The sequence below is a fragment of the Pipistrellus kuhlii genome, unplaced genomic scaffold (genome assembly GCF_014108245.1).
Source record: "Pipistrellus kuhlii isolate mPipKuh1 unplaced genomic scaffold, mPipKuh1.p scaffold_m20_p_2, whole genome shotgun sequence".
In the NCBI taxonomy this organism is placed as follows: domain Eukaryota; kingdom Metazoa; phylum Chordata; class Mammalia; order Chiroptera; family Vespertilionidae; genus Pipistrellus; species Pipistrellus kuhlii.
Genome location: NW_023425515.1, coordinates 159,995,312 through 160,019,720, shown reverse-complemented (window position 1 = coordinate 160,019,720; position 24,409 = coordinate 159,995,312). Strand labels below are relative to the sequence as shown.

The 24,409-nt window shown below is 46.7% G+C and overlaps 1 protein-coding gene across 2 annotated transcripts; it reads right to left on the bottom strand.

Annotated features, from left to right (window-relative positions):
- Positions 1-1,254: 1,254 nt before the first annotated feature.
- LOC118724778 (vitamin D3 hydroxylase-associated protein-like) lies at positions 1,255-24,323 on the bottom strand. Of its 2 annotated transcripts, XM_036448457.2 has the most exons (15): positions 23,658-24,311; positions 13,235-13,348; positions 12,823-12,972; positions 12,353-12,486; positions 11,319-11,525; positions 9,895-9,935; positions 9,341-9,465; positions 8,175-8,300; positions 7,335-7,432; positions 6,943-7,042; positions 6,424-6,467; positions 5,640-5,679; positions 5,129-5,237; positions 3,427-3,572; positions 1,255-1,606 (listed from the first exon to the last, which is right to left on the bottom strand). In XM_036448457.2, exons 1-15 carry the CDS (start codon positions 23,853-23,855, stop codon positions 1,478-1,480), a joined length of 1,761 nt encoding a protein of 586 aa, XP_036304350.1. In that variant the 5' UTR covers positions 23,856-24,311; the 3' UTR covers positions 1,255-1,477. The 2 variants fall into 2 exon arrangements, with proteins under 2 accessions (XP_036304350.1, XP_036304349.1); XM_036448456.2 differs by lacking the exon at positions 3,427-3,572 and having other exon boundaries at positions 23,658-24,323.
- Between the last annotated feature and the right edge of the window lie 86 nt (positions 24,324-24,409).

The following is a 24,409-nucleotide window of genomic DNA, read 5'->3' as shown; positions in this document are numbered from 1 at the left end:
GACCACTGCTCTAATCAACTGAGCTACCTGCCAGGAGGAAGGGTAAGTTTTGATCCAGGAGGATCTCAAGAGATCAGATGAAGGGAAGGTCATGAGGGAGTTGATAGGATCAAAGAAGGCTTCCTGGAGGAGTTGGCATTTGACAAAGGGCTTGAAGGACAGAAAAGATCAATGATGTTCAGGTAAAAAGAAAAGTCTGAACAGAGGTAGAAGCACATCATGCTGCCTAGAGCACAGCCTCTGCCATATCCTCATGCACGGCTCCAGTGTGAAGTCACGAGGGAGGCTGTGCTCTAGCAGAGCCAAGGCAGAGGACACTGGAGGACTTTGGGAGGTGCTGTGTGTCTCATCAAGAAATTAGCACTTTGTGGGCAAAGCACTAGAGTGTGAGCTGAGGCTTAGGTCCCAACCCAGGGTCTGCTCTGAATAGACTTCCCTTCCTTGGTCTTGTTCTCTGAAATGTTCTCTAGACCCCAGTGGGGGCCATGGCAAGTTCTTGTCTGGGAAATACCTACCGTGTTTCCCCAAAATTAAGACATCCTCCGAAAATAAGACCTACTTACAGGTTTCCTTCTGAGTGAAATATAAGGCATCCCCCCCACCCCCCAGGCTAAACATGAGAGATTTGGTCCGCTGATTTTGAAAGAAATGGAGTCACAAGAAATTCACCAGGAAATTCAGGAATTGGATTGTTATGATGATGTTCCAGAAGATGATGACATGATTGTCATTGAATAAATGAGTAAATTCTTGATACTTTAGGATTCACAGTTTGTCTGGTTTGTGTTGACAACTACCGTACCACTGTACTGTATACAGGTAATAAATTTCCTTTATTTTCATTTAACAATAAATGTGTACTGTATTCTTCTTCATGGAAAAATAAGACATCCCCTGAAAATAAGACCTAGCGCATCTTTGGGAGCAAAAATTAAAATAAGACACTGTCTTATTTTCTGAGAAACAGGGTAGGAGTCACAGCTCATAGAATAGTTAAGTGATCAAATCTAACTCCCTCAATTTGTAGGTGAGAAAACAGACCCAGAGAGGGGAAGTAATTTGCCCAGCATTGCATGGCAAGCCAGTGGCAGAGCCAAGACTGGAACCCACACTTGCAGACTCTCAGTTTGGGGCTTGTTCCCCTCTGCTACAATCTGGGATAGCATCTGGGGGACTGGGCTGGAGGAGGACAGCTGGAGGCAGAAGGCCATCAGGAGGCTATAGTGCCACCTAGATCAGAAGTCACAAGGCTGTCCAATAAGAAATGTTTATTAAGCCCTTCACCCTGATCCCCATCTTGAGTGGCTCTGAGTCCACAGATGAAGCACCTACAAGGACAGAAAAAAACTGCAAGGAAAAGGAACATGGTGGGCTTCCCAGAGGAGATAGGAGGTGGATATGGTATTCATGAGAAGGAAGGGGCATCGAGAGCAGACTTGGATAAAGATGTAGGAAGGTCTCCAGAAGAAATGGCTTGTCATTTGGGTTCCCCCTTGTTCTTGGCCAAGGTCTCCACCTCCTTCATGAACCGAAGACAGAGTTCCTCTTCCCATGGCAAAGCGATGCACTGCACAGCCACTGGCAGCCCCACGGATCCTTCCACCGCCTACACAGAGAGAATGTCTGTAAATCAGAGCCTGCTTCCTGCTCACAAGCCCCTTGCCCACCCTTCCTCACCTCCCATAGGTATGCATTAGTCCAAATATCTCATCTCTAATCCATATTAAGATATAGACTTCCTGGATCTCAGAGTTCCAGGCTTCCTCGGCTCTCGGTAAAACCTGGGGAAATTGTTCTTTGTCTACAACTCTCCAGGGTAAAACTTTGTTCCTTGTGCAAAGAGCTTACTATAACAATGAAATATAGAACCAGGTATCCAGCCAATGTTCTTAGCACAGCAAAGAAGAATGTGCAAGTCCCTGATCCAGAACCTGGTTATACTTCTGCAGTGAAACAGGCCTTGGCTCCAAACACAGGCCCAAGAATGTGGCGGCTGAGCCTGAGTGCCTGCCATGACATCCAAATATAACTTTAGGAATTTAAACATGTTCTCATTGCTTTGTGACAGCAATTTCCCATCACACTAGTATGCAGCAAGAATTTTTAAAGCATGCAATACCTGACTATTTAGTCAGGGGCACTGACCCCTTTTCTCTTGGATTGTCAAATAGAAAAATGACAACAGCCAACACAACAATAGCCATCTGGTGTGATGCCCGACTTTTTTTTTTTTTTTTTTTAATCTTCACCTGAGGATATATTATTGATTTGAGAGAGAGGGAGAGAGAGAGAGAGAGAGAGAGAGAGAGAGAGAGAGAGAGAGAGAGAGAGAGAGAGAGAGAGAGAAAGAGAGAGAGAGAGAGAGAGAGAGAGAGAGAGAGAGAGAGGTAAGAGAGAAACACCAATCAGTTGTCTCTGTTATTTCCAGGTATGTGCTCTGACCAGGAATCAAACTGGCCACCTTTTGATGCACAGGACAATACTCAACAAACTGAGCCACTACAGTTGCACTATATATATATCACTATATATATATCACAGGTAGTGTAATTATTATTATTTTCTCAGCAATTCCACTGAGTAACTCTACCACCAGGTAGGTCAGTTGATTAGAGTGTCATCTGATATAACAAGGTTATGAGTTCAATCCCAGGTCAGGGCACATTCAGGAATCAACCAATGAATGTATGAATGGAAGAACATATCAACGTTTCTCTCTTTCTGTCCTTCTTCTCTCTTTCTAAAATCAGTAAGTAAAAAATAAAATCAATAATTTCCAGAAAAATAAGTTACTTAATGTCTTACTCAGACACATGCATACTTTTCAAAGTCAGTCTCTCTCTTCCTCTCTCTTTCTCTCTCTCACCCAAGTCAGAATTGTTATTTTAGACCCTGTATTAAATAGGCCCATAGAAACATTTCCTTTTGGTAAGTCACCTCTGAATTCATAATAGTAGCATTTATTGAACACTTCCTAAATACAAGACTTTATACTAATTGCCTCAGTCTTTTTTGATTTAACCTTTAACATAACTGCAAAGTAGATTTTTTATTCCCCCTTTCCCCCCCCTGACAAAGAAACTCAGGCCCAGAGAAGGGCAGTGTCCAGTTGTTTCACAGTAAGCTCCTACCCAGGGGCCTTCACGCTGATCTGCCCTCCCTGCCTCTGGATTGGACTTTCCTTGCAGAGGTGTCGAGTAGACCACTGTTTTCATAAAGTATTCTCCCCCGACAAGGACAGAGGATGACTTGGAGCTTAAATGGTGTGTCCTCAGGGATAGGGTGACACTTTATCACTTTAGCAGAAGTGATAAAGGCTAAACCCTGGGAATGCCCAGACCCATCCCACTCTGCCCCTCACCCATCCACAGGGATTGAGGCAAGAATCAGTACCAGTCTGTGCTCCTGGGGGAGAGGGACACTGACCTCCTTGAAGTCTCTGTCATTACTATCTCCGTAGTATCCCTTGTAGAAGGCCAGTTCCTCCTCATCCTGTAGCGTTACTGTGGTGACGGGCACTACGCCAACAGGGAAGTCCAACACATTATACAGGCTGGCGTAAGAGCTGCTTTCTGTAGGAGGATCCAGGTTAGCTCAGGAAATCACCAACTCCCAAAGACTCAGGTGGGGAAGAATGTGATGTGAGTAAGTACTCCCTCGGGTCCTTCCCAGAACTGCATTTCTGTGGGCTTGAAATAGCCCCAAGAATCACCTGACAAGCACTCCCTGCTCTTCCCACAAGGTGGGAGGAAGGAGAATCCCCATTGTCCAAGCCTTACTCAGTGCCAGGCACTGCGCTGGCCTCTCTCCATTGCTGATTCTCTGAATCCTCTAACCCTTGCGAAATGGGAGTCACTAGACCCTGTGTACAAATGAAGAAACCCAGGTGCCAGATAGGTAAGATGGCTTTTCACAGGCTGCACAGTTGGTGAGTGGCAGAGACTCAGCTCATGCCCTCCAATACACTAGGCTTCATGATGAAGCCTAGTGTATTGGAGGTGTGTGCAGTGCAAACCTGAGTTGAAAAGACTTCTCCATGGCAACAGCCACCTGTGTGCAAGGACTGAGCATCACAGAAGTGGTAGTGATGCCTACAGAGGACAGCAGAGAGCAGAGCACGGTGTGGGTGTGCCTTTGGGCAGCCACTATGGGAGCCTAGGGGAAAGGGCTCCAGGCTTGAGGTGGGTTTTCATTCTGTATTGACATCACCTCTGACACTTGCACCTGTTCTGGGCATGAGACCCAGTAATGCCTCAGATACTGCCCTATGCTGAGGCCTGCATTTCAGGTGAGTTGGGCTGCAGATACCTTTAGAAATGGGGCAGCACAAAGCATGCTAAGAGTGAATGCACATGCTCAGTGAAAGAAGCCAGACACAAAAGTCTCATATTTCATGATTCTGTTAATATGAAATCCTAGGAAAGGCACATCTATAGTTAGAGAAAGCAGGTAAGTGGTTGTTAGGGGTGAGGTTAGGAAAAAATTGCAAAGGAACATGAGAGAAATTTGGTCGGTGATTGAAATATTCTATATATTTATTATAGTATTCTTTTGTTAAAATTCATTAAATTGCACTCTGCAAATTTATTGCATATAGGTTATACAAATGGTCCCCAATTTATGATAGTTTGATTACATTTTTTTTTTTTTACTTATACATATTCAGTAGAAACCAGTTAAACTAAGCTGATGTTCACTAGGTTAAATGCAATTTTGACTTAGATATTTTCAACTTACAATGGATTATTGATACATAACCCCATCTTAAGTTGAGCATCTGAGCTCCCCCCCCCCATTTTAAAAAGCAAATGGAAATTCACTTTAAAAAGTTCATTTTTAAAACAAATGGAAATTGAGAGTGTCTGCTAACAGGTACGATATTTCTTTATAAGGTGATGGAAATGTTTTGGAATAAGATAGCGGTGGTGGTTGCATGATATTCTGATTATACTAAAACTATTAAATCACACACTTTAAAATGGTGAATTTATGCTACCTGAATTTTATCTCAATTTAAGAGAAAAAAATGTTTTTAGGTGAATAAAAATAAAGATGAAGATAACATAGGCAATGGCAGGACTCAGAAGTACTTGACTCCCTAACCCACCAGTACCCAGTGTCCTCTCACTTGATGCTTTGGCAGGATAGCCTATATAGAAGGCAGGGTCCAGATCTGGCGCCAGCAGCACATCAAGCTCCAAGGACCTCCACTTCTCTATGAACTCTTGCTGATATTCCTGCAGCAACAACAAGGGCAGGAGTGGATAAGACCAGCAGAGGTCACTGTTTGCAGGATAAGGTCAGGTGCTGCCAGGCTGAGTTGGGTTAAGCACCAGGAAGAATTCCCAAGCTATGAGATGCAGACTGAGATATCTGGGAATGGTCAGGGTCTTACAAGGAGCTAAGGTAAAGGGATAGGAAGGGGAGTCTCAGATTTGGGAGCAACAAATAATCTAGGCCCCAGAGAGATGGACTAGGTTAACCTCATAGGTCACTAAGCCTTCCCAACCAGGTCCAACCAAGGCCTCCCCTGCAGGCCAGGACAGAGCTCTGCCCTCTGTCTGGCCACTCCTGTCACCACCAGGCTTCTGCTGCCCCTGATACAGCAATCCCTCAAGGTCTTGCCAGGCACACATCACCTGCACTGCTGTGTGCTGCTCCCACAGTCTCTTGGGTGTCCTGGAGGAATGAGGAAGACATTGGGAAGTCCAAAGGTCAGATTGGGAGGATCTTCTCTTATACAAATGGGGCCTGATGCCCACGAGGCAGGGCCTAGCCTCAGTGCAGGCTGCACATCAGATGATGGGCTGGGAATAACTCTGTGTCTTGTCCCCTCACCAAGACACCTTGCCTGTCCAATGTTCCCAAGAATACACATCTTCTGGTCAATACCCCACTAGCACCACCAGCCACAAGGACTCACAAGTGTGCCCCAAACTATTGTTTCTTTCTTCACCTGTAAGGCTCCAGGTCAGCCCTCAGGTTACTTCACCCCAATTACAACCAACAACTCAACTCTAAGACCCACCGGACCAAGCCCAACAGTAAACCCAAGTCTAAATCAGAATTCTCTTCAACCCACATCCTCACCCCAGTTCCAACCTTAACCACAATTCCAACTCAAACCAACTTCAACCCCAGCCCAAATCTAACCTCAATGCAGAGCCAACCTTTTATCACAACCTAACCCAATTCTAGCCTAAACTCAGAACTTACCTCCAAATCAAACTCCAATCCCAAACCCACTCAAAGGTCTAAATTTAACCCAGTGTCAGGCATGACTCTAAAACCCTAAGTAGATCCCAAAGTCTAAATTGTCTTTGCCCTAGTGAACACCAACTCTAACCACATGCCCCTCACTCAGTTATCACCATCCCATGCAAAACCCTGTTTAGCTGAACCTGAGGAGACCCAACTACTCACTTCACTCCACGAAGCATTTCCAAAGTTTGGGCAGTTCGGGGCTCCTAGAGATAAAGAGAGAGGGGGACACCACATTCAGAAACCACAGACCAATGCCAATCTGCCCTGGATGAGGGTCCAGGAAGAGCAAATCTGCTCGGTACACTGACATGGAGCCCTCAAGTCTTTCATAAGCCAGTACCACCTCACACAGCTCTGAGCCCTCTTTAGGCCCTTCCCCCTCTCTAAATCCCCTTCCCTTTCTGTGAAACCCCTTCCTTTCTCTAAGATGTCCTCCCCCTATCAGAGCCTCTCTGAAGCTTCCTCCCCTCCCTGAGAACACTTCTCTGTTCTGGCCTCTATTCCCTTCTTTTAGCTCCTCTTCCTCCTGAATCAAGCTCTGAGCCACCAACATTCTCTGGATCTCATGCTCCTCTCTGACTCTACCGGACTCCTGAGTCAACCTCCCCCTCTTATGAGCTTCTTTCTTTCTGGGCCTCACCCACTCTGAATCCCTCCCCATCCTAGGCCCACACTCACTATGTACTTCAGGATCCTGGCCAAGATATACTTCACCAGGTCTGGCAGGCGGAGGTTGGTGACTGTTGCCTTCATGCAGGGGTCCACAATGTCTCCCTCACTGAGGAACCACAGGCATATAGCTGATCAGTTACAGCTTTTCAGTCATGGGCTGATTCCCACACCCAACCGACTCCCCCTCCATATATAAGCCACAGAGGGAGGTCAGACCCAAAGAAACACTTCTCTTACCACCACCACTAACCTGGAACATGTACATTCTGAAAATGAGGCCCGAATAGATGATTTAAGGTCACACAATTAGCCATTGGCATCCCACCAATCCAGGCCCACAGGTCTCCTCCCCCACCCCATTTCTACCATGGTTTATGTCTGAGTTCCAACAAACGTACAGCTTCTCGAGAAGGGTGGCCCCTCCATCAGCAAATAACCCCCCAGTGTAGAGCTGTTCTATGGCATACTCTATCCGGGGGATGGAAAAGGGAATGACCTGTGGAGACAGAGGTTGAGTCAGGGCCTGGAGCTTTTCCTACCCAGCCCTGTTTTCTCTCCACATCCATCAGGATCTAAGGAGAGACAATCACATCACTCCTCATCTCCCTCTACTTCTGCTCCTCAGCAGTGCATGGTAGGCCTATGGGTAGGTGCCATGCTCACTCCTTCATAGGAATGTGATGGGAATTCGACCAGGCCCTATTTCCTGCCTGCTCCACTGTGATCCAGCCTCATACCAAATGCTTTACATAAGTGAACTCATTTAATCTTCACAGCTGCCCCATGTGGCAGAAAACTGAGGCTCAGGGTGTTAAGAGAATGGCTAAGATCACACAGTACGTGTGTGGCCAACCAGCAGTTCTCAAAGAGGAGGCAGCCAGGACAAGCCACTGGGGCATGTGAGGCAAGGGAGGAGGGGGAGGAAGATTTTGAAGACAGGAAGACCTTTATGGCCATTTGAAGCTGAAGGAACTTTAAGAATGAATCCCTGAGTCCCCACCACTGAAGGGAGAAGGCACAGAATTGTGATGCCTTTCTCACAGGGTGAACCTCCCACTCCTCCCACTCCTCCCACTCCTCCCATTTCTACATCCTCCCAATCCATCTTCTCCATGGAGTTTAGGGAAAACACAATAATCTCAGGACTCAAATATAATTTCCTTTCTCTTCAAGAATAGTCCAGTCCAGCTTCTCCCCAAACCCCTCCCCCCCCTTTCCCCAGGGCTAAATAAGCCTACCTCATGTCCTGCATCCTGGAGCAGTCTGCAGGTGAGCCTCACAGCCCTGGCCATGCTAGGAGATGGTTGAGAGTAGCCATCTGATTCATAGTAGCCAATTCGAAGGGGCCGGGTACTGGAGTATATCTGGGGGCAAGAGGAGATGAGTAGGGCTCTGATGGGAGATTGGGCTGGGGACAAGGTGATCTCACTCTCTCCAGGAGCCAGACTAATAAACTGGGACCTTGGACCACAGCTAGCCTTACCCATATGTAGGCTTTCCTATATACTTTTCAGGCTTTAGGTTCTCTGGAGAACCCCCTGGAATAACAAAAAAATGGTTGGGGCCCTAGCCAGTTTGGCTTAATAAATAGAGTGTTGGCCTGCAGACCGAAGAGTCCCAGGTTCAATTCCAGTAGTGAGCACATACCTCAGTTGCAGGCTTCTCCCAGGTCCAGGCCCTGACCTGGGCACATGCAGAAGGCAACCAATCAATGTGTTTCTCTCACGTCAATATTTCTCTCTGTCTTTTCCTCTCTCGTTCACTCTCTCTAAAAATCAATAGAAAAATATCTGCTGATGAGGAAGAAAGGAAAGAAAGAAGGAAAGAAAGGAAGAAAGGAAGGAAGGAAGGAAGGAAGGAAGGAAGGAAGGAAGGAAGGAAGGAAGGAAAGAAGGAAAGAAAGAAAAGAAGTGAGGAAGGAAGAAAGGAAGAAAGAAAGAAAGAGAAAGAGAGAAATGAATGGGAATGTGAGTGACTGGGTGGATGGAACAGATAGGTAGATCAATTCATGAATGAGTGAGTGAGTGAATGTAAGAGAAGGTAAATGGGTGGGTAGGCTGAAATTTGAATAGATAGAGGAGTAGGTAGATGAATAGATAGTTGGAGTTGAATGGGTGGGCAGTTAAGTAGATGAAATAGAGTATTTTTAAGCTAAAGACATTTTAGGACAGGATAAGAATGGAGAGATCAACAGAGGCAAAGAATGGATGACAGACAATAATAATAGGTTGATCAAACCAGAATGTGTGTAGGGAGTTGAGCATGACTGAGCATGGGGGCAACTTGCTTGCTGCACCTGGGGCTAGAAAATGAGATCTTCAAAGGGGTTGTCAGATAGGTCAATGAGGAATGAGGGGAGGGGAGAGGAAGGAACCTTCCAGGTCTGTTCCCCAACCCAGCTTACCTCCTCCCTGAAGGGCATGAAAGGCACAGTGGGGTCCAGCTGGTGCATGTATTCACTCAGCAGGGCTCGCAGGCACAACGCCAGGCTGTCCACATCCCGGGCCATGGGGCCAGCCACGGTGGCCACTGCACAGAAGAGGGGAAGGAGGCATCCTTTCTGCTCTGGGGACCCTCCACTGCCTGGCCTCAGAGGGTGGGGCCCAGGGCCATGATCAGGGCCAAAGGAAGAGTTCATGGGGCCATTCTGGGTCAAAGACTGAGGACAGGTGGGGTTGATAAACCTGCCAAAGCAGCTCTGGTGCCTGGAGGGAGAATCTCATCTGGGACAGAACATCAAGAAACCAACAGGAAAGAGTAAGTCTAGATAACAGAAAGCACTTCTTAGTGGGGCAGAATCACTGGACTAGGGGAGGCCAGGCAGAAGCAATGAAGTTTCTTCTCCCAGATGCCTTTATCACCAGTGGGGCTGATCTATCTGAGATCAGGGCTGAGTGAAATGTCCTTTGGAGAAAGGCTGGCAGATTTGTTTTTGAATAGGCACAGAGGGGAGCTTACCTGATTTCTTGCCCTTCACAGCAGAGGCAATTCCTGTGTAGCTGCAAATCCCCACCCACAAAGAGCCCAGCTCAGCACCTGAAGGGAAGGGCCTGGGTGCCAAGGAGGCTTGAGCACCCAGCCAATGCACTCCCCCAGGGCTCAGCACACATGCATAAGAGCTGCTTCAACTCTCTCATAACTCACTATTACCCATAACATAAAGTTTGATCTCTTTGACTACCCTTCAAGGCTCTAAAGTATCAACTTCTATAACTTCCTCTTCTAGCTCTTCCATGAACACATCTTGCTCTAAGCAGTTAATTGCTTACAGATACAGCCTTTTGGACTCCATACCATATCTTCATGTCCATCCTTCAAAAACAAAACTCATGGGGGAGATAATAGATCAACCGAAGGACTTGTATACATGCATATAAGTGCAACCAATGGACATAAAACTCTGGGGAGGGAGGGTATGTGTGGGAAGGAGGGAGGGGGCAAAAAAATCAATAAAATATATTAAAAAACAAAAAACAAAAACAAAAAAACCTCAGATACTGCCTCCTTCAGGATGCCTTCCCTTTCGTTGCCCTGCCTCTGAAAATTCAAAGTCTTGGTTTTTACTAGTAATAAATCTCTCTTTGGTGAAAAAAAAAATGTTAGCTTCATCCTGTCAGTTCCCACAAGTTTTGACCCTTTCTTAGAACCCCAATCACTTTCTGACTAAGCCATTTTGATGTCAAGGGAGGCTAGGTCTGGGAGTGCTCTGAGTCCATAGCACAGGGGTCACCCATAAAGTAGGTACTCAGACTGAAGTTGAAAGATGAGTGGATGGATGGATAGATGCAAATGAAGGCAAATATGGATTGATGGATGGGTAGATGAGTGAGATGGATGGAAAAGATGAATGAATAAACAAATGGAAGGAAAAATGTATAAGTTTTTCAAGGGCTTGGTTATTGGACTCTTTTAGTCATTGATGTATTCCAAGTGCCTAGCATATAGTATCTGGCACAGAGCAGATATTCAATATTTGTTAAATAACTTAAATGGTAGAAGAATGGTGCAATTGATGGATAGAGACTGGGATGGTGACCACATGGTGGATAAATGGATGAAGGATGGGTAAATGGATGGATTGATGAATGAATAAGAGAAAGTGTAGTAGATTGATAAATGTAAGATGATTCAATTAATGAACTAATGAGTTAATGAATGAGTGGAAGGTCTACTCCACTGCTACTTGTAACAAGCATGGTATGTTTAGCTGTGGCTAAGGCAGGAGTTATTTGAAACCCTCCTACACCACTTTCCCCTAGTACTAAGCTGAGTAAATGAGCATTAATGTATGGAGAAAGCCCCTCTGTTCCCCAGACTCCTAATTCCTCTAGACTGGGCTGAGCCTACTCTTCCCAACCCTACCCAGCACCATCACTGAGTACCTTAGGCGGTCTCTTGAGGTCCGGAGGCCATAGACACCACAAAAGCCAGCTGGTAGGCGGATGCTGCCCCCTGTGTCAGTACCCATGCCTAGGATGGAACCTCCTTTACTCAGCAGAGCTCCTTCACCCCCTGAGGAACCTCCAGGGGTCTTCTTTAAGTTAAAAGGGTTCAGGGTCTGTCCATAGATGGGGTTGCTGCAATCAAAGCTGAGGGATGCAGAAGAAAAGGGGTTGGGAGGTGAAGGTTTAACTGGGAAATGTTGCCCCTTCCCCACATAGAGGCTGACCACATGGCTGCTTCAACTCATGAGCTCTTTCCAGGGGCTGAGGTGAGAAACTGCTACTGCAGGAAAAACCCATGGCAGACACCAATCATACCTCCTAAAATAAGGAGCAAGGAGCCCACAGCTCTGTATCAGAAAAATGGACATGCTAACCCCAGCCAGTGTGACTCAGTCAGTTGAGTGTTGTCCCATACATCAAGATGTTGCACATTTGATTCCTGGTCAGAGCACATACCCAAGTTACACATTCAATCCTCCATCAGGGTGTGATAGAGTGTGTGCAGGAGGCAACTGATCTATGCTTCTCTCTCACATCAATGTTTCTCTCCCTCCCTCTTTCAAATTAATGTGTTTTTTTGTTGTTTGTTTTTTGTTTTTACTGGATACACTAAAGGATGAATGGGGAGGAGAGAATATAAGATGAGAAGAACAATTAGAGACAGAAGCTGGGAGAAAAATAGACTTAATTTTAAGAACCTCCAAGCCCAGGAGCCTTTAGAGACAATTGAGCCCACACAATAGAAGGAAACTGAGGCTCTGAGAGTAAAAAGACTTGCCCAAGAACCTTCGCTCTTGAGGTCTGCATGACTGATTCCCACTTTACCCTCTGCTCTAAATCAGGACTTTAAGGTGCTGTTTCAGTCAGTCCTGGACCTGGCCCCAGCCCCTTCTCAGCCCCAGCCCCAGCCCCAGTCCCCAGCCTCCTAGCCCCAATCCCAGCCCCAGCCCCAGCCTGCCCACTTCAGAGACCTGAGCAGCGTCTGGGGAATGTTGGTCTTAACGAAGGGAATAGCCCCCTGGGCCTTTAGCACTTTCACAAGGACCCCATCCTTGGCTGCTGGCTTCTCCAGGAACTGTGCCAGGCCACAAGTAGAGTCATGGTCCTGCAGGAAAGTGATATTAACTCCAGTCCTTGGGGGTCAGGGTAGAATCACACAGTGAACAGACTCTCTTCCCCACTAGACCCTCACCCACATCCATTCTCACACCCTCTGAGACAGTGCTGCACCTTAGGTGAATTCACATGTGGCAGAAGAACATGGTGATTAAGAGTTTGGGTTTGGTTTGAACCTAGCTGTTGGGGCCAGTTCCCATTGGCCACTTTCTAGTTGTGCATCCTGGACTAAATGACTTTCTCATGTCATTCAGATATTCACAGGCTCAGTGGCATGTGTGCACCTCACATACATATACCTGAGCATATACACCCCAGGACTCACCATGCAGTCATAGGGGTCCTTGAGACTCATGGGGACCCCATAGAGAAGGCCTCTCTCACTCTTCTTGAGCTTCTTCAATGCCTGCAGTTGTTCCTCACATTCTTCCAGGAAATCTGTCAGGCAGTTCACCTCCTGGTGCACCTTAAGCGCCTGAGCAACATCAAGGGAAACCAGGTAAGGGCTCACATTGAGGCCAGGGACAGGACATTCAGTCACTACAGCCCCTCCACCAATTGTGACTCAGAGCAGCATGAAAGTGACAGATGACCGTAGCAGGAACACACTCCCAAGCTACCTGCAGCACCAAAGTTACATCTGCCCTCTAAGTCCTCTAAGTAGAACAATGACAGGTGATATTCCCCACTCCAGCCCAGAGGCAGGTTTAAGTCCTGACCCTGACCCCTTACCCCACCTCCTCTAAGTAGCTACAGAGGACACTCTCCAGACTCAGCTCTTCCGCCTGCAACTTCTGAGCCAGCTCCACCAGGGGTAGCTCCAGGATGGGCTTGGGGTCCAGGCCTGGCTCCTGTGGAAACGAGATGGTAAGAACAGATATCAAAGACTGATCCATTCAGACCCACCCCCACACACTCAACATCACACCACATACACTCCATTGTACATATGCACATGTGCTCAGTACGTATCTATCCCTGTGCTCACCCTTAGCATTAAAAACATTTATTGGTCTGTCTCCAGGTTGGCATGAAAGACCTATAGGAAACAGGTATTCCATTCTGTCTCTGCTTTCCCAATGCCTAGCCCAGGATTTTGCACAGAGTAGAGTTTGAATCTTAGCGTTGCTATTCAGAAGGGGCACAATTGGAGCGGGAGTGACATTATATGCATATCTTGAGACTCAGGGGTTATGAAAATGAGGTTCAGCTCTGTGTGGTTTGCCTTCAGGGGAGCAATTAAGCATCCCACATTTCCTTCTTATTCAGTCCTCCCATCCCTGATGATCTGACCTTCGGAAAGGACAAGAGTCTAGCATGACTGGCAGGAAAACTGGAACCCAGCCTTGACCACACCATGGGTCAACTGGATAAGCCAGGGTGGGTCCCCTCCCCTGCCATGGCCTAGGTGTCATCAGAAAGAAAAGGACTAGAAGTCAACCATTAGTCAGTCATGTAGAATGACCACAGATAGGCCCCCCCCAGCTGTTCTGAGCCGGGTCCTTCAGGGAATGATGGAAAGCCCGACACTAGCCCCTCAGGACTCCTGTCAGGGGCAAGTATGACATGACAAGGCCCTAGAGCACAGCAGGCACTCAGGAAGGCAAAGTTGTCCTCCCTTAGTCCTCAGCCCCAGTCCAGACCCTGAGGGACACAGAGAGAGCACTGTTTGCCCAAGGACACACAGCTAGTAAGTGGCAGAGCCTGGATCCACATGCTTGCTGAGTCATCCCCCCATGGAGGCAGTAGGACCCCAGTGACTACTCCCATAACAATACATACTACCAATAGGTGTTTTTGCCTCCTTCATATCTCCCACCTCTGACTCTACAGCCTCCTTCCTGCCTAGAACCTTCTGTGTTTCTCAGTTGTCTCAACAGCCTCCTCACTGGACCCCTTGTCTCAAGTCTCTTCTCCTCCAGCTTAATCTCTTCACTATAATCTGGATGATCCTTTTTAAAAAAATATATATTTTATTGATTTTTTTTTTTTTTTACAGAGAGGAAGAGAGAGGGATAGAGAGTTAGAAACATCAATGAGAGAGAAACATCAATCAGTTGCCTCCTGCACATCCCCTACTGGGGATGTGCTCACAACCAGGGTACATGCCCTTGATTGGAATTGAACCCAGGACCTTTCGGTCCACAGGCCGATGCTCTATCCACTGAGCCAAACTGGTTTTGTCTGGGTGATCCTTTTAAGATCTTATATAATCTAAATCTGACCATAAGTTCCAACTGCCTTCAGTATAAAGTCACAACACTATTCTCATCAGTGTAGTTTATAAGGCTTTCAAAGTAAGTATATACCATGTGTTCATTTTCAGATACACCAATGTGGTAAACTTTAAATATTTTTCCTGCACCAAATCCTCATAAAAACTCTTGGACAAGCATTCTTATTATCATTTCCATTTCACCAATGAAGGCAACTGGCTCACAGGGATGTTAACTCTCTGGCACAAGGTAAGGGAGCCTGGACTTCTATATCTTCACCATTACTCTATAGTCTGAAATTAAAACTTCTTCACTGAAAGCGAGCTGTGGAGGGTTGTCAAGTTCTAAGCCTGTATATTCCTTGACAAAAAGGCGTTCTTTACCTTAAATAATCCTGTCTATTGTCTTTTTTTGTATCCAAGATACTTTTGGAATGTTTGAGTAATCCCTTTTTTCCAGACTACTCAAGGCACAATCTCCCACCAGAGCCCAAGGTCAGGGTATCTTATTCCCTCCTTGTTATCTTGTTCCCCGCATATCACTCTATGTGCTATAAATGTTAATTATTAACTTTCCTCTACCCACTAACGTAAAAGAAGAATGTGTCTCTTCATTTAACTTTTTTATCTAATCCCATAGATTTCCCCACTTTGCTTTCTCCCTAAACTATCACCAATGAATTTTATAAATCCTTATGCCTCCTCTTTTGATTGTAATGTATATAATAGGATGCAAAACTGCCATGCTCTGGAGCATTTTCTCAATCCATTGAGATTTTGCTTCCCAGCAATTGTCAGTTTGGCTCAAATAAACTCATAAAAATTCTTACAGGTTTGGACACTTCTTACGTTGGCATTACATAACTTACTAAGTGATCATCCTGATATATCTTGCACCCATCTGACACCATACATAGTTAATAGAATATTATTGACTATATTCCCTATGCTGCACTTTATATCCCCATGACTATTTTATAACTACCAATTTGTACTTATTAATCCTTCACCCTTTCATCCATCCTCCCAACCTCGCTCCCACCTGGCAGTCATCAAATTGTTCTCTGTACCTATTGAGTCTGTTTTTGTTCTGCTTGTTCTTTTATTTTATTGTTGTTGTTTTTTTAGATTCAATTGATAGATACGTATTTATTGCCATTTTATTTATTTTTTTATTTCTCCTCTTCCTCCTCCTCCTCCTCCTCCTCTTCCTCCTCCTCCTCCTCCTCTTCTTCCTCTTCCTCCTCCTCCTCCTTTTCCTCCTTCTTCTTCAAGAAGACCCTTTAACATTTCTTGTAATACTGATTTGGTGGTAATGAACTCCTTTAGCTTTTTCTTGTCTGGGAAACTCCTTATCTGTCCTTCAATTCTAACTGATAGCTTAGCAAAATCTAGAGTAATTTTGGTTGTAGGTCCTTGCTTTTAATCAACAATCCAAAAAAATGAGGATAGTGTAGGAAGCCTCTGGGACAACTTAAAACATTCCAAAATTCACACCATCAGAGTATCAGGAGGAGAAGAGAGAGAGAGGAAGAAACTGAAAACCTATTTGAAAAAAATAATGACAGAAAACTTCCCTAAGCTGGTGAAGAAAATAGAATAAGATGAAGCCAAAGATGTTCAAATCAAGATGCATCATAATTAAAATGCAAAAGATTAAAGGCGAAGAGAGACTTTTTAAAAGCAGCAAGAGAAAAGGTGGCAGGTGGATGTCATATCAGAGACTCCATCAATCTGGCTCACATTTTTTGCCAGATTCCCTGAGTGATTCCCTGAGGCCCCAATCTACTCAACTTTCAACCCCACCCAAGCTGTTTCCAGTGGCTTTTCCATGTGAATGGTCTGTCCTGGCTCATGCTTCATATCATCCTAAAAATCTACCAAATAAGTAGCATCTGGCTTCAGTGTGTCCCATACCTCTGGCTAAGTGGTCCTAGGCCTGGTTCTAGCACTAGCAGGCCTTGGTTCACAGCTTGGCCTCAACCGGGCACCTCCAAGCTCAGCAGTTCACTTTGTAGCTCATGCCAAGTGGCTCTGGGCAGAACACAGGTGGAGGCCCCAGAGCCCAGCACACTGGTAACCTGGAGAGGATGGGAGAGGCTCAACCACACCTTTTCAACCAACCTTGTTGAGTGTCACTTCCATCTGATAGATCAAATTCATTGACTCACCAAATGACCACTCATTGAAGACATCATTAGTTTGATTACAAAAGTGAGAATTTTCACATAGATAGTGCTTAGGTACCTCGGCTCCACTGTAAACGTTTATTAACTTGAACACTATCATTATAATCACCATCCCCACTGTAGATATGAGGAAGTTAAGGCACAGAGAAGTTATTTAAAATATACAGGGTAGGAAAAGTAGGTTTTAAGTAGTTTGTATGGAAAATAATTAGTAGGTAATAATACAAGAGTAATTTATGTCGATGTACTCACAACTGTAAACCTATTTTGATCCACCCCTGTAAATGTCAGAGTCAGGAGTCAAACAGGCAGCCCATCATCCTTAATTATAGTGTTACACAACTTCTCACTGAGGCCTGTAAGATTAGGATCGAAGTAATTTAATATGATCCTCATGGTAATATTTATGAGTTCACTGTCAACAGAGATGTTGACTATGTAAAATCTCAGAGGGCATTAGGAGAGCTAGCAAATTGTGGATGTAATTGCTACTAGTTCTGCAGAAATTAAGCAAGATCAACTCAAGGAATGAGCTCATTCACATTGAAAGTCTGCTTAGACTTCCACTTCCTCCTGCTAGTGCCTCGACAGTGTGCTTCCTTAGGTACTTGTTTGGCCCACACTCTCCTCCAGTGATATCCAGGTCTTGATGTAGAAATTCGATGTTAGGCAGCCCATCCCTGTCCCAAATACTTACTGCACCAGACCTGTCCCTGCCATGATGCCCCTGCCCTCTGCCTGCTTCTTCGGCTCAGGGCTGACCCTGCCTACCAGGATGGCCACAGGAACACGGCGCGGCACACTGCCACCCACCAGGGCCCCAATGCCTACACTGAGTTGTTATCCCTTTGCTATGGGAATAAGAATAAGAAGGGGGAGCCTAGACAGGAGGTCACGATTCAGGCCATATACCTGGGTAGCAAGCTTGATTCCTTAGTGTGGGGTGTGCAGGAGGCAGCCGATCAATAATTCTTTCTCATCATTGATGTTTCTATCTCTCACTCCCTCTCTCTTCCTCTCTGAAGTCAATATATATATTTAAGCTTTTAAATAAAAGAATAAGAATGAGGAGATCCCTAGGCAAATTCTGGGCTGGGGATTCTACTGAAGAGGAAGAAGAGAAGGTGTTTAGGGAGCACAAGTGGAGACAGAAGCTGCAGGGAGAGCTAGAAGATGAGTGGCAGGAGGTCATTGGGCAGCTCTAAACGATGTTTCCCATGAGGCACAGGAACTCTAGTCCTTCTCAGCCTGGTCAGATCAACTGGCCTGGGAACATGGGCAGAAGTGCCAGCAACAGCTGGAGGCAAAGGGACCTGGGCATTTCCACAGGCTGAGGGTAGGAGGAAGACCAGTGGCTCCTTAGAGAGTGAGCCAAGAGCCAAGGAGGAGGAACTGCATAAGAGCCAGACCAGCAGGCCTAGGAGCAGGTGCAGGAGCCTCACAAGGACCCAGACCCGAGGGCCCAGAACTCCAGACAAGCAAGGAGGGGCAGCCTCTGGCACTTTGGCAACCTGTCCTGGCCCTGCCCTGGGGGAGAGGCCTGGGAGACCATGGCTGCAGCCCTGATGGCCAGCCCCCACCCCAACCTGGGGAGGAACAGGGGGCTCTGAGGAGGTACTTGAAATACCCTGGCTGCTTCCTACAGTGTTTCCAGATCAAGATTGAGATCTGGAAGCTGGGTTGCGTGCTGGGAGAGGTGACAATCCTTTCTCAAGTCCTGAATCACCATACGGAGGCCCTCAAGTGACCTCAGGTAAACGAGAAGGAGGAGTTGGGAACGCAGCCTTAAAGGCAGGGCGGCAGAAAGGGCCCAATCAGGGATGGGGATGACAAGGACCAGGACCAGGCCGATGTTGCATAGCAGAGGATATGGGTGGGAGTGAAACTTGTAAGGAACCGGAATGGGGAGGACAAGTTACCACTGCTGCTCCTTGACTCTGCCCTTTCCTAATAAGGCCTGGTTCCACACCTCATTCCTGGTATCTCCTCCTTTTTTCCATTGCTGTGGTTTGCATATCCATGACATCTCCTGTCCCATCCCACCTGCCAAAACCCACAGCTTTTACACACCTGTGACCCGCACATACACTAACATGAGCCCTTAGCTGGAGACAGGAAGCCCTCTGCTGGCCCACCTGCAAGGTTGGTCCTCAGAAAGCCCAGTTTGCCCTCCAGTCTATTCCACTACTCCACTCTACACTGAGAGATGAATGTGAACAGAGTAATAATAATAATAATAATAAGCAATGAAACCAGTTTCCCTCTCCTTCCCCAGCACAGACAGGGCTTCCCCTTTGGTGAGTCACTAGATAGTCTGGGTTAGGGCAGCTGGAATTGGGGGCCATAGTAGGTGCTGGAAGGTCAGGGGATAGAAGCAGAATGGATGGAGGAAGAGCCCTGTGGGAGAGTGAAATTTCAGTTGCTAAAATATAAACAGAGGAAGTAGGAAGAAAGCCAAATTATGTAACCTGAGTTCTCAGTTCTTGGGCAACCAGTGATCCACAGCCAACACCATCTCTCCCCTCTAGCCTCTAAGTCCAATCTCTCTTCCAGGTCCCGAGGAAAGAGCAAAGAGGTAAAATGGACTCAGTATAGTCCAACTGCTAAATACTAAAGTCAAATAAGCTGAGGAAGTGATTCCCTTCTCATTTTAATTAGCCTGGGAATTTAAACTTCTGAATTTTCCAGTCCTGCATCAGTGCCTAGACATACTCAATACATCAGATCTCCAGACAACCCCCTGATTATCTCTGCAGGACTCATGTAGACATTAACCTGACATCCATTATCCAGAGCACTGGATGTAACCAGACCTCTTGGTGTGCACCTTCCAGACCACCTGTCATCAGTCATCCAGATCACTTGACTAACTATCCTGGACCAATAATAGAGCTAAGAATGCAGAACTGATAATTCTCAAGAATGGCCTTACTATATAATAAAAGCATAGTATACAAATTGTCCCCTCCACCAGGAGTTTTTCAGGGAGTTTGACCAGGGGTTGGGACTGGCCAGGGGAGGGAGGGAGACCCCAGCAGTGGCGAATGGACCGAGGAGAGGGAGTATCCGTTGGCGGCAGCTAGGGACACTACATGCACTGGACTTCTAGTCCTATCTAATAAAAGGGCAATATGCAAATTAACCATCACTCCATCACAAAGATGGCAGTACCCATAGCAGCCAGAGCACTGGACACTTTCGGTGTCGTCCCAGTGATAAGCCCCAGTGTCCTACATGCCCCAACCTGTGGAGGAAGAGTGGGTGGGTGGGCGGGCCTCTGCCAGAGGCCAGCTGGGATGCGGGATGCTAGTGTTGTTTCAGGCTGGACTGAGGGACCCTTCTATGCAGGAATTTTGTGCAATGTGACTCTAGTCCTATCTAATAAAAGCCAGATATGCAAATTGACCAACACACAAGATGGCTGCCCCCATGTGGTCAAAGATGGCTGCCCCCCTGTGGATACAAGATGGCCACGCAAGATGGCCAGCAGAGGAGGGTAGTTGGGGTGACCAGGCCTGCAGGGAGAGCAGTTGGGGTGATTAAGCTGGCAGGGGAGGGCAGTTGGGAGGGACCAGGCCAGCAGGGGAGGGCAGTTAGGGGTGACCAGGCTAGCAGGGAATGGCAGTTAAGGGCAACTGGGCTGGCTGGGGAGTGGTAAGGGGGTGATCAGGCTGGCAGGCAGAAGCGGTTAGGGGCAATCAAGTAGGCATGCAGGTGAGCGGTTAGGAGCCAGCAGTCCTAGATTGTAAGAGGGATGTCCAACTGCTCATTTAGGCCAATCCCAGTGGGCAGTTGGACATCCCTTCAGGGGTCCCAGATTGGAGAGGGTGCAGGCTGGGCTGAGGGACAACCCCCCCCCCCTTGCATGAATTTCATGTACCAAGTCTCTAGTTTTACTATAAAAACTCAACTTTTCAATCTTCTTCATAAACACTTCTGGGTTTTTGCCTAGTTATGTCTCCAATTTTCATATCCTTGAGTTAATGATAATTTTCATATCTTCATCATTTATTTCTAAAAAGAGAAAAAGAAAGAGGAAAAGAAGGAGGAGGAGGAAGGGGATAAAGGAGGAGGAGGAGGAGGAAATGAAGGAAGAGGAGAAGGGGGAGGAAAGGTCTCTATTTAATGAGATTGCCAATCACCTAACAACTCGCAGTTACCGGGAGAGCTTTGAAAGAGAGACATCTTCAAAAGATGATATCCACATCAAAAGATCCTCACAAGTTGTTTTTTTTTTAATCAAGAAATTATTTGGAAATTGTTAGAATCATTTGATGTAAGAATTGAGCCTCAACTTCTATTGTTTTTAAGCTGTTTCAATATATAGTTTAGTTTAGAACAAATCATGCCTTCTGCCCAGTTCCATAGCCCATTGGATGTCTGCCTTTTCCACACTTACCTGGAGCTGCCTTATCATGGTTTGAAAATCAAAGAAAATATATTTTCAAGTTTTTAGCATATTTATTTATTATTAATCTTTCCAAAGTGGTGGTTAAATATGCTTACTATTGTGAAAATCCTCAACCCTCAGGGCAGCCTATTTCCCCTTGAAGTGATCAGAGCCTCCTGGTAAGCAGCCTTTAGAATGAGCAGCTTGTCTGCTTACCCCAGTGGACCTTACAAACCTTTTCTATCTGTTCTATAGAAACAGTGCATATCTCAGGCTTTTCTCTGCTTGGCATCACCTATCCTGTTCTTTCCTCCTGTTGGAAAACTTCTATACGTCTTTCAAGGCTCAGCTCTTTGAAGCCATCCCCAATTGACCTGCTCCAGAAAGAGTAAATCACCCCTCCTGCCAAGTCCCACAGCTCCATAGGCATCTGGCTTTCACCACATTTGGCTGAGTTGCTTCCCATCATGTTGCTTCCCTGTTTCCACTACACCCCAACCAGAGTGAGAACATTTTTAAAACAAGTCTGAGTCAGACATCAGATCTCTGTCCCAGAGTTCAGCAGAAAACAAGACCACAGGAGCCATCTGTGAAATGTTGCTAAACAGAACTGAATTGGGTATGTTTGAACCCTACAAGGGTTTGCCTATGTCTCAGCTTCCCACCTCCCTGGGAACATAAAGCTGGACATATAAAGCCTTGAGGGTATCCCTGGTGGAGGAGTGACCCAACTAGGAAGGTGCCCAGGACAGACCTGTAATAGCTTTATTCGGGGGAGAACAGGCAATGAGAGCCTCTAGCCTTGAGAGAAGGCTGGAGACTCCATGGGTGACCTCACACAAACCTTTCCACTCCTCCAGCTAATAAGACACACACAGCCCACCAGGTACCGAGACCAATACGTATATATTCCAGATGACTGCATGTATACTATCCAGATGTCCAGACACATACAGAACCAGATGTCCTTTCACATCAGACACATGATCACACACAAGTTTGTGTTTTGTTTTTTTTTAAATCAAAAAATTATTTGGAAATTGTTAGAATCATTTGATGAAAGAATTGACCTCAACTCAAACATTCAGACCCAAACATATCTAGATATACACTCCAAACCAGTAAGATGACACATACACACCCAGCCAGACACACATATGCCAGACCACAGGTATGGAAACAAACACAAGCAGCACACAATAACTCACCAGCGAGAGGCACAAACAAGCAGGCCCTGGTGTTAGCAGTAAAGGAACCTAAACCCAACACCACCCACAGATGGGGTCACCATATGCACACAGGAACCCTCTCCATCATACTGACTTGCCACAGCAGCCCCATTAGCCTAGATTTCCTCCCCATCAGCCAAGGAATGGCAGCTGCTCTCTAGGGGCAGATTGATTCATCCAACTAATTAGCCCCAATTAATATTAATACACATTCTCAGGAACTGCAGCAGCTCCAGCAGAGAAGCTGCCCACGAGGGCCATCAATCACTGTCAGGGGACGGCAGAGGACACTCAGGAACTCCAGATCCTGGGGACAGTACCTCAGACACTCTCGCCAATCCCCAGCCCCAGAGTCCAAAGGATGACCACTGCCATCAACCAAAGTTGGGAACTCTAAGATACTGCAAGCCCATCCTTCCCTGAGCAGTCAGGGAGCCCAAGGCCCAGAAGGGGCTGTCACATCCTCCAGGCCATACAGCAAACACAGAGTACAGTGTGAACTTGTCTCCATGCCCCTCCTTCCCACCCTTCTGTCAACCACTCTAGCTTGGTTTTGCTGACACACCCAGGGCTCAGTTACTTCACTGCGAATCCCAGTTACAATGGTTGTCACAATGCCATGAAATAACCCTAACCAGACTGTCAAAACCCACTTCTAAGTTGCATAGCATCCTGGGAGGAGCCCATCTCCAGTGACCCTCTGTGGTTTGCATCTATCAGGTACTCAGCAAATATATGCAAAACCTAATGGGGTGGCTGACTGGAGGGAGAATATGTAGACCAGGGTTCCTATCTCAGTGGAGTTTGGGGGTGGTCAGGAGCTGAAAGAGGCCTCTTGCCTCCAGTTTCTCCATCAGTTTATTTTATTTCAACAAATAGCCCACGTGCACACCACCATGATACTGAGCCACTAGGAGAACAGAGAAAATACACTGACCCCTACCTCAAGGGACTCAAAGGACATAAATGGGGAGGAACTGGTGATACAAAGATCTAATATAGAGCTGGAATGGGGGATTGTTCCCCCAGGTTCCCTGTCTTCTTGAAGGGGATGAGGCTACGAGAGGGGTGTGTCCTGAGATAGGACCCACCTGTTGGGACTGAGGCTGGGGGCTTCAGGAATTGATGTCTACTCACCTGTTCCCGGAGACGCTGTGCCAGGGCTGCCATCTGCTGCAGCGCCACCTCCCTGCGCCTCTGTGCCTTGGGGATCTTGTTCCGTGCTGGAGCACGCTGCCGGGAAAGCAGGGCAGCTGCCAGCAGAGCAGCCCCCAGCAGGGTCAGTAGCAGCAGCCCCAGCAGGGGATAAGAAGACAGCAATAGCTTCTCCAGCATCTTGGGGACTGTGTGGATGTATCAACTGCTTCCTCAAGATCACTTGGTACTTATTTGTCAGCTACACCACTGAGCACCCTCCCACTCCTGAGCCCCAAGGGGAAGAGCCAGGCCCTGGGTGTGGGAGATCACAAAATCCTCTCAGCTGGTTCTTACCTCCACCTGCATTTCCTGGGGACAAAGACCCTGTCCCTCAGGCCATTCAGTGCAAGAGGCTTTGGCAGAGACAAGCCTGCAGGTGGACAGATGACCAGGCTCTGATTACACTTCCTTCTTTTCCTCCTCCCTCATCTTACCCATCAGACCCCAGCACCTTAGTATGACTGCTGCCAGTCCTACCAGGGTTGCCTTTAAGGTTCCCTGTTGCTTTTAGGATAATTGCCCTTAATATGGCTCACAGGCCAGGTGGACTGAACAAGCCATGTGTGCCCAGAGTTAGCAACTCACTCTGGGGAGAACAGGGGCCCAGGCAGAGAATAAAGGAAGGAGATATGGGGGAGCAGGTATGGCTCAGAAGACATCTGTCCTTGGGGATATGATGCAAGGAAATGATG

Excerpts from the sequence above, each read along its gene's own strand:
- LOC118724778 (XM_036448456.2), bottom strand. The coding sequence starts at position 23,855 with ATGCTGGAGAAGCTATTGCTGTCTTCTTATCCCCTGCTGGGGCTGCTG. Across the intron at positions 6,468-6,942 it reads CCAGGATCCTGAAGTACATA|GAGCCCCGAACTGCCCAAAC; the intron begins GTGAGTGTGGGC and ends CTTTATCTCTAG. Across the intron at positions 5,680-6,423 it reads GAAATGCTTCGTGGAGTGAA|GACACCCAAGAGACTGTGGG; the intron begins GTGAGTAGTTGG and ends TCATTCCTCCAG.